We start from the raw sequence: 14,463 nt of genomic DNA, 5'->3' as shown, positions 1-14,463 counted from the left end.
CGAATTGTCCCAAAGTTCTTGCAATTTTTTTTCAGAGATTCCTTGAAAATATGGCAAAGTAACAAAGCCTCTGTGGCTTTGTGGCTGATTATTTTGGGGCTGATTCTATGCTTTAGGTGGTTTGGTTCTTTGGCAGCTTTTTAAGAATTGGTCCGTGTAACCATTGGTTTTGAGTGCGTCCACCACGTGTTGTACTTCGGACTTTTTGTCTTCGTCAGTCGACGGAATATTCTTTGCTCTGTCAAGAAGGGTTCTGGCCACTGAGCGTTTGTGTTGCAAAGGGTGGTGGGAGTTGAAATGGAGATACTTGTCGGTATGGGTTGCTTTTCTGTAAACACTGGTTTTAATTGATCCATCAGTATTTCTAGTTGTCTTCGTGTCGAGGAATACGATGGATCTATCACTCTCTTCTGCGACTGTGAATTTGATGTGCTGGTTGATCGAGTTGAGATGGGAGTGAAATTCAGTGAGATGCTCACGGGCGAGGCAAACATGGCTATCGTCGACATATATGTACCACTACTTAGGGGGGTGTGGTGCAGTACTTAACGCTCTCTCTTCGACGTGTTCCATCACCAAATTTGCCAAGATGGCGCTCACAGGTAAACCCATGGGACAGCCGAATATTTGTTTGTAGAAAACGCCACCAAAGACAAAGTAGTTGTTGTCAAGTAGGAATTCGAGCAACTTCATGATGTTGTCCACGGACATATTGATTCTTTCTGGCCTTAGTCACCTCGAGTGCCAGTGCCGTGGGGATAGATGTGAAAAGCGATACAACATCAAAAGACACCATGATCTCATGCGGTTCGACTATTTTAAGATTTTTAAGTCAGTGACAACAACTTTTAAGATTTTATTACATTACTGTATCTTGCTCGAAAGACATGAAAAGCGAAAAACCAGGGAAGCTGGATGGTAACTAGAGGGTAACTATTGTTATTTCGTACTAGTTCAACAGAGAGAAGTAGGTTAGGACCTTTATCAAATAGCCTTTATCAAATAGCCTTTATCAAATTGGCCTGTTGATCTAGTGGCATGATTCTCGCTTAGGGTGCGAGAGGTCCCGGGTTCGACTCCCCGACGGGCCCCATGTTCACTATATTGTCAAAAAAATTTTACAAGTCGTAACAGTATCCATTTTTATGGCTTTTTTTTATCGCTGGCTTATTGCATTTACAGAACTGAGCGAACGAGCGAAAGAAGGAAAGCGAAGAAAGTAAGCGAAAAAGATACTTTATTCGCGCGCAAAAGCTAGGGCTTGGGTTGAACTGTGAAACTCTCCCTTTAATTTGTTTCATTACCATATACAAAGCCTTCTTTGAACGTTTTTTTGATAAATATCTGCTGCCATGAAAATGTCTTTTTTAAATCAGGAAGGAAACATTTCCCGCGCAAAGAAAGCAAAATGAGAAACACAAATTTGGCTTGCTTTGGTTTGGGTGCAGTCCTTATCAAAACAGAAAAGGGAGTTTTTAAACTGCTTTTAAAGAAAGCACTATAAAAATGATAATAGAGATGTCGTTGGTTGTCCTATTACTGAAGTAAAAAGCTGCGCATGGTTAGGCCCGGTTTTCACTAGCAACACAAGCACAAGCGCAAGTACGAAGGCAAGCATCAGGGATGACCCAAGTAAAAACGCAATTCAACGCAAACACAAGCACAAGGAAAATCATTTGAACTTTCCGCCATTTTGAAAAACTGTTTAGGCGTGAGGTGATCTGGATCCAGTGTTTTCATCAGGCAAACATAACCACGTGTAGTTAATATCCTTGGCTTGTGCTTGCCCTTGTGCATATGCCTGCGTTAAGGCCGTTTTGATGGTGAAATAAGAATTATTGTGTTTCCACTTGTGCTTTCGCTTGTACTTGCGTCGCTAGCGAAAACCAGGCTTTACTGCACGTGTGACTCTCTTGTCACCCTGTTTCCAGAGCAGGAATTAAAGGATCGAAAATCAACGGAAGGCAACGGTAGATTTGCTAAGAATCTGGAATGACTCAATAAATAATCATTAATTCTATTCTGTCACCGCACTGAGGGCTCACGTGAGATAGCATTGCGCCTGCGCGAACTCAGTGTGTTGCCGCCTTTGAAAGCGAACGGTGTTATATTATCGAGTAGCAATAATTTGCTCCTTGAGATGAAGGAAAAAAACACCGAAGTCAATACACGAAAACAAAGAATGAATAAAGAGCATTCGGGGAGAAAGAGGAAGCCAGACCCGACGGAGAATATCCTCTCTACATGCGAAAACATCGAAGGACCAACAGAGAGTTGAGCCATAAATGGCGCCTCTCGTGTTTCTGCTGATATGCAGCTCATGTTGACAGTTATGCGAGAAGGATTTGATAGTCTGAACCAAACACTATCAGCAACGTCTACCAGTACGGCTAATGCCATTGCTGAGGCGTTTGAGACGTTTAAAGGAGAGTTAGAAATCGCTCCCGAAGAGGAAAGCGTGCTAGAGAGCGCGGGAACGCAAGACCACGAGGTTGGCGAACCACCCGCAAAGAAGCGCTGTGAACAACTACCGGAAAAGTCCGATGAGGAAAAATCGGAGAAATCCCCAGAAATTGAAGCGCTTATCAATAGAGCCACTCACGCCTCTAATGAAGGAAACAGTGAGGTATTAAAAAGCCTAAAACAAGATCTCTTGAAAGAAGAAACGAGTCCTGAGGTGGACTGCGAGCTGGCGAGTGTAATTGATTCGATGCTCAAGGACGGGCTACTTGAAGAAAAGCTTCAGGACAAGATGAATAAATATCATCGCCCAAACAACTGCCAAAACCTAACTAAAGTTAGAGTTAATCAAGCAGTCTGGGATAATTTGAGCCCAGCAGTACGCTCACAAGATGTGAAATTGCAGAAAGTGCAAACTTCCTTGTTTAAAGGACTCTGTGCCTTGACGACTGCGGTAAACAAGTTGCTCGGAAATCTGTCCTCAATTCCCTCGGGAAATGAAATACTCCTGGAAGCCACTGATGCTTTTGCCCTGATAGCTAATGCAAATTTGGAGTTAAACCAGAGGCGTCGAGAGCTGATGAAGCCAGACTTAAATAATGATTACAAACATTTATGTTCGTCTTCCTCGTCTGTTACTATCACCGACCAACTGTTTGGCGATGATTTAGCAAAGGAAGTGAAAGAGTTGACTGAAGTCAACCGCGTCGGAAAGAGAGTTGCGACAAATCATGGGTCAGCACAGAGATCACGTTATGACCCCAGCAACTATGATTCAAAGTGACATGGAAATCGTAGCAGGAGGCCTTTTTTAGGCTATCGAAAGAACGATCGACAGTCTACCAACCCCAACCAGACAAGAAAACCAAAACAAGAGAAACCGAAATAAAGGCCACAGCTACAGACCCTGTTAACACAAATGATGTTGAGGTAAGAGCTCGTTCCCTATTTGTGTCTAATGACAATATAGGTGGACGATTGAAACAGTTTTTCCCCCAGTGGCGCTGTTTAACTTCAGATCAGTTTATTCTTGATAGTGTGCAACACTACAAAATAGAATTTGCCCAACTCCCTGAACAGGAGTCTGTGCCACAGGAAATAAATTTTACCCCTCAAGAACAGATTATCATTGAGGAGGAAATTTCAAAACTCTTAAAAAAGGGTGTTATTACAGAAGCAAGTCACTGTAGAGGAGAATACATTTCTACCATATTTATTAGACCTAAAAAAGATGGTGGACATAGGTTGATACTTAACTTAAAAAAGCTCAATGCATATGTTGAGTATCGTCATTTTAAGGTGGACACATTACAATCAGCTATAAGGCTCATGAAGCCAAACTGCTATATGGCATCTGTTGACTTGCGTGATGCTTATTATTCAATACCCATTGATGAGGAATACCAAAAATTCCTCAGATTCCAATGGAAGGGAAAACTGTTTCAATTCACCTGTTTACCAAATGGATTTTCTAGTGCACCGCGATTGTTCACAAAGGTGTTAAAACCTGTTTATGCAACCCTGAGACGTAAAGGACATTTGAATGTTGGATACATTGACGATTCGTACTTACAGGGAGATACTGTGCGAAAATGCCATGATAACATCACTGACACAACTGATTTATTTGTTAGGCTGGGGTTTGTTATTCACTCCCTTAAATCAGTGTTACAACCTACACAAGTCCTTATATTTCTAGGATTTGTTCTTAACTCAGTGAATATGACAGTTAGCTTAACTCCAGAGAAGATGAATCGCATAAAAGAAAAAATGTTTTGACCTTCTTTGCAAGGTACATATGATAATTCATGACCTTGCAGAGGTAATTGGCCTGCTTGTGTCCAGCTTTCCAGGTGTATTGCATGGGCCCCTTTTTATAGACATCTTGAGAATGATAAAACAACTGCCCTAAGAGAGTGCAAAGGGAACTACTCTGCTCGTATGACACTATCTGCAGAAAGCCAACAGGAATTACAGTGGTGGTATGACAATATAGATAACGCTGATTATAAGATCTGTATACCTACTTCCCATATTAACATCACTTTGTACACTGATGCCTCAAATGATGGCTGGGGTGCAGTGATGGATACATCAAAAACAGGGGGTAGATGGAATGAGGAAGAAACCCTGCAACATATAAATTGTCTGGAATTAATGGCTGTTTTATATGCCTTAAAAGCCTTCTGCAGGAAGGAGCACTCTGTACACATTCGGGTTTATTCTGACAACACCACTGCGGTAAACTATATTAACTCTATGGGGGTACACACTCCATGGAGTGCCATTCTGTTGCTAAGAACATTTGGCAATTTTGCATGGACAGACAGATATGGTTATCTGCAGCTCATATCCCAGGGAAAGAAAATATCCATGCAGACAGAGAGTCCAGGATTTTCAGTGATAATAAAGAGTGGATGCTTTCACCTCGCTTATTTTGCGAGATCATTGACATATGGGGGAAACCCACCATAGACCTTTTTGCTTGTAGGCTAAACAAGCAATTAGATTGTTACGCATCCTGGAAACCAGACCCAGAAGCAACTTATGTGGATACCTTTTCAATCACTTGGGGTAATCATTTGTTCTATGCTTTCCCTCCATTTAGTTTGATTGCCCGATGTTTACAGAAAATAGTGATGGAGAAATCAGAGGGCATCATAATTGTTCCTATGTGGGAAACTCAGCCATGGTACTCACAACTATTACGCATGATAACGGATGTTCCAAGGACTCTGCCACAAAAGTCAGACACTCTTCAAATGCCAGCAAGGAAGGAAATGACGCATCCTCTAGTCAAGAAAATGACCATGATGGTCTGCAGAGTATCAGGCGATCCCTTGAAACACAGGGAATTTCAAAACGAGCTTCGGACATCATCTTACAGTCATGGAGGAAGGGAACACGTAAACAGTATGTTTCATACATCAAGCGCTGGACCAAGTATTGTCATAGCAAAAATGTCAGTTGGGTTGATCCCTCTATTTCCCAAGCTTTAGATTTCCTTGTCGAGTTATATGACCAAGGTCTTGGTCACAGTGCTTTGAATACAGCACGATCGGCTCTCTCCTATATACTAAAACCTGTAAATGGCATTACATTTGGTGCTCATCCTACAGTCACAAGATTTCTGAAAGGAGTCTTCGAATCCAGACCAACAGTATCGAGATACACACAAACATGCGATGTAGGAACAGTCCTGAGACATCTTAAGACAATCCCTACTACCAGGGATGTTCCTCTTAAAGACTTGACATTGAAAACAGTTGTGTTAATGTCTTTAGTTTCAGCCCAGCGTGGGCAAACCATACATATGCTAAATCTTGAGGACATGACAAGTACGGAGTCACAAATTACTTTTGTTATGTCTAAGCCTATAAAGCAAACCAAGCCTGGTACAAAATCAGTTCATGTTCAGTTTACTTCATATCCTGCTGACCCCCTCCTCTGTGTGGTCACTACACTAAGGGAATATTTAGCACGCACAGAAGAGTTGCGTGGACAATGTAAACAAGTGTTTATTAGTTATCTCAAGCCTCTCCGTCCGGTGTCCAGGAGCACCATTAGTCGTTGGGTTAAAGTTATTATGAAGGAAGCAGGGATTAATGTAAACAAATTTAAGCCACATATCACAAGGTCTGCCTCCACATCTAAAGCCAGTTTGTGCTCTGTACCTTTAGACCAGATAATGTCAGCTGCTGGTTGGTCTTCAGTCACCACTTTTGCTAGGTTTTACAACAAGCCAATCGATGTAAACAATGGTTTTGCTGACAGCATTTTGTCACTTAAGTAATTCACTAATAAACCACCTTGCATATGGTTCAAATGGTTTCATGTGTGCAGTTGCTTTGAAGTCTCACGTGAGCCCTCAGTGCGGTGACAGAATAGAATTCAACAATTAAAAGAGACTTACCTGTAAGTTGAAGTTTGATTAGAATTCTATCTGTCACCAAGCACTGAGGGATTACGTGTCCACCCTAGGTTTTTAATGCCCAACCCTTTCGTGGCTTGGTGCTGGATTTTCCACTGCACACATGGTAAGTGCTTTAAAAACTGATGTCGCACAGGCGCAATGCTATCTCACGTAAACCCTCAGTGCTTGGTGACAGATAGAATTCTAATCAAACTTCAACTTACAGGGAAGTCTCGTTTAATTGTTGAATTATTAAACACGATGGAATTTAAGCTATAATGTTGTGGGTTCATGTCCATGTCGCGATAAGAAAACCCTTCGAAAAATTATCCAAAAAAATCCACTTTGGGGAACAAGATGGCGACGGGTGCATTTACCAATAATTCTTAGCGTCAAAATCTCTAAGAAACGCTCATGAAAAACGCGCAGAAAACTTCCTAAAGCTTTAAACCTAGCGTACACAATTAATGTAATACAGCGACAAATATCGCAAAGATATGATTTTACGCCTACTTTGATAATCCATTTACGCAATGCATTGTGGTAAAATGTACAGCCGCCATTTTTTCCCACTGTGGATTTTGGCCCGCTGTTACTGACGCCATGACAACTTGTGTCGAAGAAGCCGTACGTAGGTTCCGCCACTTGTGAGTCAGCTCATCTTAAAGGTCTAAGAAAATAATAATCGCATGCAATAAATTTATTTTAATGAAAATCTGCTTAACATTGAGAATATTGTGCATTCACGGTTTCCTACGGAAATTTCAATGCACGTTTTAAGCTATAACAATGAAAAACAAATATCCAATGACAAAATTGAGAATCCGAATAACAGTCAGTACTGATGATGAGTAATACAGTAATTTTGTGCAGGAAGTTATCGCACACTTCCTCCTTTTTATGAGCAGATAAATGAGAAAAAAAGAACTGCAAACAGAAAAGACAAAAAAACAAAACAAAAAAACAAAAATGTTAATATGGGTAGCAAAAATCGTTCGTGAACTTGGAGAATCCGGGTATCGATCCTGGTACTTCCCGCATGCGAAGCGGGCGCTCTACCATTTGAGCTAATCCCCCATTGTATAGATGCCTTAGCTATTACGAGGCTATTTTAAAAAATAGGTTTTTCAGTTTTCGTCAGGTGTTACCGAAAATGAAAAAGGAGATTTAAATACACCACATTAACTAATTTAGAACAATGAAAAAGACTTACTGCTATTTGTAAAATTTTGAAGAAAATAACTTGCCAAATAATATTAAAAAATCAGTGTTGATCTGAACTTTGTCTTTTGAAGCAAAATAATATTATATGGAAAATCCGGGCATCGATCCCGGTACCTCCCGCATGCAAAGCGAGCGCTCTACCATTCGAGCTAATCCCCCGGTTGTTACCTGAAAAACAGAGTTTTAGATAAAACAAATGACTAGTTTTGGAAGAATATTTGGACATTTTGAGAATATTTGGTACAAGCTATTGTCATAATATTACAACAGAAAAATAACTGCTTAATAATTTAAATGATGCAGCAAAGTCTGCTATTATATTATTTTGACATCCCTCAATTATGATTAATTTACTTTTCAAGCTTACTATCACTTGAGTGTCATTACTCTTAAAATACAAGGTGCCATAAAACAGTTCATAAAGAAATCGAGACTTGCAATCATAAAAATGCAACTGCAGAAGTCAAATAAATAAACGAAAAAGAATGTTTCCGGCCGGGCTCGAACCGGCGACCTTCTGCGTGTGAGACGGACGTGATAGCCACTACACTACAGAAACCTCGGTGAATCTCTAGTGATCTTAAAACGGAGTATTTCTAAACCACGTTAACGTGGCACTATGATCAAATTTTACTCCTTGAATTTTTGAGTGAATCACATGGAATTCCACGAAATATTAAAAACGCCGTTTGCCGCTTGTAAATATCTACATTAGTTCCGGAGATATTTAAGTTTGAACTAGACGCATGACTACGTGAACTCGGGCTTTTTTCCAACATCTTGCTATGTAAAAGTCGAACGCTACAGAAGTCGTCTTTAAGCAACGTGAAAATCTCAAAGTTATTTGACACCAGATTTGTTGGCCCTGTATCAGGTGACGTCAGAAAATGTAAAGATAATGTTTGTCAAATATTAAATTGCCAGCAGTATCTCTTTATCACGTTGTATAGTTCATGTGTAAATAATGTTTTTCTTAAAAAAGATAAAAAAAGACCTTACCAGAAGGAAAAGCATGAGCACGGAATTGTTGGTGTAGAAGGCAGTGCGCGGAAGCAAGGAAATCTTCATATTATTGACATTAATGGTTTTATTAAAACAAGTTTTCTAAATAATTTGAATATGGCTCTTACAAAGACTTTCATTAATTCAATCTTTAATTATTGTCCAGACCCTGTATAATACGGTCTTAAGATAAGGGATATGTTTAACGATATGAATATTGTTCAAATTCTACTGGATCTAATGTGACAAACGGTAACAAATCTCAACAACAAATATTTTCCGTACTCTACAGTGTCATGCGCTTATAAGATATTTTCAAGGGTATGTGCGTGAACATTATAAGTAATCTTCATGTCTTCAATAAACAGCAATTGTTCAGTGATAGAGTCCTCATCCATTGTTAGGATTTCGGCATTGAGGATTTTTGCTAGTGATTCATCGCCGAACTTGATGGTAAGTTCCTCATCATTACTAAGTTTGACTTTCACTTTTAGGGTGAGGCCATATTTACATTTATCTGCTCTCATGCTCCCACACTTTTGGCAGTTGACCACCCGAGAAGAGCAATTTTGAACCTTACGGTCGCATTTTAGGCACTTCCGAAATTTGTCGCTGCTCTGGACTCGTAGAACTTCCTTTATGTTACCGTTGCAAGGTCGGGTTCATTTTCGTCTAGCTTGCTTGATACTAGAGAGATGTCTGAAAGAGTTTCGTCGGTGGTCTCAGTCACAGTTGTTTTAACTATAGTGCTGAGTTTTTTGGTACGTGACCAAACACGCACTTGGACTGGTGCTACAATGTAGATGGATCCAAGTTTGAATGTTGCGATATTGTTCTCCCATATATCTAATGGCATGGTTGCGGTGTTGTCTGCAATCAGTGCTTGGCAGAGTCTCAGTTTCTTTGATCCGACGATTGTGGTATCCTTTATTTGTGCAATCTTTCCTTTGATGGTAACAGTGTCCCATTGATTATGTTTGTTAAGTACGTCGAAAATCGGGACTGGTGTTGTGTCCTCATGCTGCGCGAAGTCTGCGTATTGGAAGTCGTATTTACTTGGCTTTGCAGTGGTGACTAAGGTCATGTCATTTATGACAATTTTTTGCCGTCCGCGGTGTACGTAATGTTCTGAAATTTCACTGGTGTCCTGGTTTCCAAACTCTCTTCCAAGAACTTACTCTTTTAAGTTGAATACAGGAGGGCTTCACGATGTTGAGTACTCGATGTTTGCAGCGTCAGCGAATGGTACTCGATCGTGCGGGATTTATTCTTCTTGATCGGCGATAATTCGTGAACATATCCGATCACGGACTCTGATTTTCTCTTTGAAGGCGATTTTCCAGGGCTGTATGCCATTTTCTTGATGACTGTGACACAGAAATAGAGCTACGGATAATATTCGCAGTCACCAACGAGACCTTAACACCATCAGCCATTACTCGCCCATGTGCTTCAGTAGCGTACACTACGCATGCGCACTATACAGATTCCACGCATGCGCCGTAACCTCGACGGCGATTTGTGACTGAACGCAAAAAAAAAAAAAAAAAAAAAAAAACGAAGCCGAATTTATACCTCGGGCGTTTCTTTCGGAAAGCCCGAGTAAAAATGTGTAAAATATGCAAATGAAAGACAGCTCAATATTATATCGAATATATAAATAGAGCTATCTTGGTCAATTTGCAGCGGAAACCATTGAACCATTGTTCCCAGGGCAACTAACTGTTTTCCATTCCCCTCCAACCTGATTCAAACATTTTAGGGATTTTCAGCTGGAAAAACATTAAACAAGGCCACAAACACCACCTAACATATTTATATGCTTGCTGGATCATGCAGATGAGGCACCACTGGCAAATATCAAAATGGAACGCCAAAGGTGGCCAGAAAAGCTTTTAATATCGAGGAGGTCTGGATCCCAGCATGTTCCCATGGTAACATAACTGTTTAGCTCATATTGTGGAGCACATCTAGTAGAATCTTACCGCAAAGAATCAAAGATTTCTGATACAAATTGGCTGAGATATCTTTTTCATGAATTTTGATCAAAATTTAGTCGAGTTTATGACGTCATCACTTGGCCAATTTGCATATTTTAAAATCTTGAATATCTCTGGAACGAAAGGAGATCTTTGAAATAGTAAACAAGGTTTTTCTTCTCGTACAGTCTACTTTTTTGTGTTTTAAAATGGCTTCGATAGGAAAGATGCGAATTCCATGATATATAGAAGCGCTTTAAATGTACCGTCATGTAATTTTTCAGTCGACTCCTGCGTGGACCATAAAAATAAAACTATTATTGGATAACAAAACCTGACAAAAATTACCTGTTAAACAATATGTGGAGCTTCGATGAGCAAAAGTAATGAAAAAGTATTGAGAATTAAAAAGTTTGACCCCTCTAAGGCACCGACGGGATTTGAACCCATGACCTCCTGTTTACAAGACAGGCGCTCTTACCAACTGAGCTACGGCGCCCTACATGAGAGGGAGAGAGACTTCATGGATTCGAGAAAGAAACATCTGGTAGGCAGGAAAGAGAATTGTGTTCTCTTCATAATAGAATTATTGTTAAAATTAAGAAGTGTGTTTTGTTTTTTGTTTTGTTTTTTTTTTCATTATGTGGGGGTAATGATTGTGTTTCTATGTCTGTTTCATTGCTTGGCTTTTTTTTGCATTCTGATCAGATAAGGGATAAAATTGGTTTCATTTTTTTCAGACATTTGACCAACTGATCGCAATCGTTCGCTTGTTGATAGTCATGATTTTGTGACGTGTGTCAATCAAGACGGGCATGTTCTTTTTTTTTTTTTCTTTTTTCATCTTGTAGCTTGTACCGAGAAAGCAACAAATTTATTTGCGCTTTTAAAATTTGTAATTTCTGACGATCGAGGGACGAATTAGTCAGATATTACTATTCTGAGAGCATGATGGAGAGGCTCGCAGGTTGTCCTGGGATGTTTAAGGACGTTTTAGCCTTTTAGCGGGAGATTTACGTCATTCTTGATCGGTCAGTCTTCGTGTTCGTCCAAAATTTTATTAAGCTTTGTTTTAACAGCGTCTTGTAAAATGTTCCAGCTTATTGATTTGTCCCCTTTCCTCGGGGTTCTGAGGAATACGTTTCCACACATTTTTTGACCATGGTAGGTAGATTGACAGTGTTTGGAAATCGCGCTCTCACGCTGGCGTTTTGAAAGAAAACTATCAATCTATACATTTTCTGAAGGCTAAATAGTTATAGAATACAATCATATCTTTGAAATTTTCTAAAAAGTTATTGTCGCAGTGATATTATAAGAAATACCCGGAAACACTGCTTCGCTTAAACTTGTTTGCTTCCGCGCGTGAATTATCGGAGCGGCGCGATTTAAATCGGAAATGTTTTCTCACACAGCACCCTCAAAAATCGTGTCTGCGATTTTCCAGATGTGGTTTGGTTTTTTTCCTACACCCTCCTTAACTTTAATATTTTTAATGCGGACTTTTGTCATAACTTTGAAACGGAAGCGAAATGAAACAAATCCCGGCATGGTTTTTCGAAGGAGGTATCCTAGAACATACCTCCGATTTTCAGCCAATTCCATCGGAAGACGCGCGTAAACGAACTAAAAATGTTCATCCTTATATGCAGTTTTATTTTATCGAGAAAAACACGAAAAACCTTTTATGAGATTTGTATGAATAGGTGTTAAAAATCCCCTTCGCACTGACAGATGTCGGATGGGTCAGTTTACCACAACAATGGGTTATGACAACTTGAAATAAACAGACGACTAATATTCTGTAGTGTTTTAGTGTTTTTTTTCCTCCCCAAACCCTCCCCCCCGTTCCTCTTTTTGCTCTCGCCCCATGCGTTCGCGCGACTTCCCCTTGGCTCTCGCTTTCTCCCGCTAAGAGGAAACGGAAAAGACTACTACGCAGGCTAATTTGAGGCTTTCTTTACCAACTCCACTATTGTCCCGTTCCTTGTAGAATTCCCTGAAATGTTTAAAGACATTCTCTTTCCCAGATTCGTTACTTGGTAGCGATTGAAGATCTGCTGAACGTTGAAGTTTGTGCCAAAGCAAATGGCTTGTAACAAATTAAAGTAAGCCTTCCTGAAAGATGTCATCAAAGCAATCAACCTTTAATGCAAAGGGGTAATCAATTCTGTTGTCTATGAATGGCAGCAAACGCAATTTTAAAAAATGATTGAATCGTTCTTCGGAAAATGAAATTGATTAAGAATGAAATCTTGCGAAACTTTTTAATCCAGCTCGGTAGTTGGTAAGGCGATGGCAGTTTTTATATTAATTTTGCTTTCTCCAGGGAGAAGAAATTAATTGAAAATGCGCCGATCGTAATCACTTAGTATTTATTTCATAGCGCGAAAGATTAAAACAAACAGAGCATTTAATCCACGTGCGAGAATCAGTTTTGTGTTCAGACTGCCATCTACTGCTTCATATATGAAGGGTAAATGTAATTACCGACTGATGTTATAGATCGCCATCGATTCAAAAATAGCCTAAGGTTCAGCCTACTATTATGTGCTGTTCTTAGCAAATTTATACCGAGGGTTAGGTCTTTTAGGTTCAGCTCCTATTTGATGATGATGGACAGAAAGTAATGCTATTTTATTATTCTATTCATGCACACACTTTAATTCACTGATGTTATGTTCCGCTAGAATCACGATTTTAATTTTTTGCTATGTAAGCAAAACCCAAACACCACACAGGTCCGACTGAGGTTCTCCCAAAGGTGATAGTTTTTAATTGCAAACATACACCCGTATTTACATAAGAAAGAATTGTTGAATCTGGGAAAATAATGATTTTGAAGAAAAAAACAATCTGGAGAATCCGGGTATCGATCCCGGTACCTCCCGCACACTAAGCGGACGCTCTACCATTTGAGCTAACTCCCCGCAAGTCGTAACAGCATCGATTTCTTTGGCTCTATTTTATCACTGGCTTATTGCATGTAAAGAACTGAACGAACGTGCGAAAGAAGAAAAGCGAAGAAAGTAAGCGAAAAAGATACTTCATTCTCACGCGAAAGCTAGGGCTTGCGTTGAACTGTGAAACTCTCCCTTTGATTTGTTTACCATATACAAAGCGTTCTTTGAACATGTTTTAATAAATATCTGCTGCCCTGGAAATGTCTTTTTCAAATGAACAACGAAACATTTCCCGCGCAAAGAAAGCAAAAAGAGAAACACAAATTTGGCTTGCTTTTGTTTGCGTGCAGTCCTTATCAAACAGAAAATGGCAGTTTTTTAACTGCTTTAAAAAAAAGTGGTATAAACATAGTGATAGAGCTGTACTTGGTTGTCCTGTTAGTGAAGCAAAAAGCTGCGCATGATGACAGCACGAGTGACTCTCTTCACACCCTGTTTCCAGAGCAGAAATTAGAAGATTGAAAATTAACTAAAGGCAACGACAGCTTTGCTAAGAATCCGGCTGGAATGAATGAATAAATAATCATTACTTATTAAACATGATGAAATTTAAGCTAGAAGCTTGTGGGTTCATATCGATGTCGCGATAAGACACCCATCTAAAAATTATCCCGAAAAATCCACTGTGGGCAACAAGATGGCGACTGGTCCATTACCAATAGTTTTTAGCGTCAAAATCCTTAAGAAACGCTCATGAAAAACGCGCAGAAAACTTCCTAAAGGTTCAAACCTAGCGTACACAATTAATGTAATACAGCGACAAATGTTGCAAAGATACGATTTTATGTCTACTTTGATAATCCAGGTACGCCATGCATTGTCGTAAAATGTACAGCCGCCATTTGTTCCACTGTGGATTTTGGCGCGCTGTTACGGACGCCATGACACTTGTGCCGAAGAAGCCATACTTGGGTTCCGCCAC

General features: G+C 39.8%; 2 protein-coding genes, 2 non-coding genes and 1 pseudogene across 4 annotated transcripts; 2 read left to right on the top strand and 3 right to left on the bottom strand.

Moving 5' to 3' along the window:
* Positions 1-263: 263 nt before the first annotated feature.
* Positions 264-3,248, top strand: LOC145497977 (uncharacterized). Its single transcript, XM_081477851.1, has one exon. It carries the CDS (start codon positions 2,312-2,314, stop codon positions 3,242-3,244), a length of 933 nt encoding a protein of 310 aa, XP_081333977.1. The 5' UTR covers positions 264-2,311; the 3' UTR covers positions 3,245-3,248.
* A 55-nt stretch (positions 3,249-3,303) lies between these two features.
* On the top strand, positions 3,304-5,459 carry LOC145498014 (uncharacterized). The gene is made up of 2 exons (XM_081477889.1): positions 3,304-3,390; positions 5,069-5,459. Exons 1-2 carry the CDS (start codon positions 3,380-3,382, stop codon positions 5,457-5,459), a joined length of 402 nt encoding a protein of 133 aa, XP_081334015.1. The 5' UTR covers positions 3,304-3,379.
* Positions 5,460-7,221: 1,762 nt separating this feature from the next.
* LOC145497991 (uncharacterized) lies at positions 7,222-12,726 on the bottom strand (annotated as a pseudogene).
* Positions 8,084-8,156, bottom strand: Trnav-cac (transfer RNA valine (anticodon CAC)). The gene has a single exon. It is a non-coding gene; the product is annotated as a tRNA-Val (tRNA).
* Trnat-ugu (transfer RNA threonine (anticodon UGU)) lies at positions 11,004-11,077 on the bottom strand. Its single transcript has one exon. It is a non-coding gene; the product is annotated as a tRNA-Thr (tRNA).
* Positions 12,727-14,463: the final 1,737 nt, after the last annotated feature.

Source organism: Orbicella franksi, chromosome 9 (assembly GCF_964199315.1).
Source record: "Orbicella franksi chromosome 9, jaOrbFran1.1, whole genome shotgun sequence".
In the NCBI taxonomy this organism is placed as follows: domain Eukaryota; kingdom Metazoa; phylum Cnidaria; class Anthozoa; order Scleractinia; family Merulinidae; genus Orbicella; species Orbicella franksi.
Note: the sequence above shows the minus strand (reverse complement) of the source record. Positions and strands in the feature narration are given on the sequence as shown.

What these genes read in the sequence shown, in the direction of transcription:
- LOC145497977 (XM_081477851.1), top strand. Translation starts at nt 2,312, where the DNA reads ATGCAGCTCATGTTGACAGTTATGCGAGAAGGATTTGATAGTCTGAAC.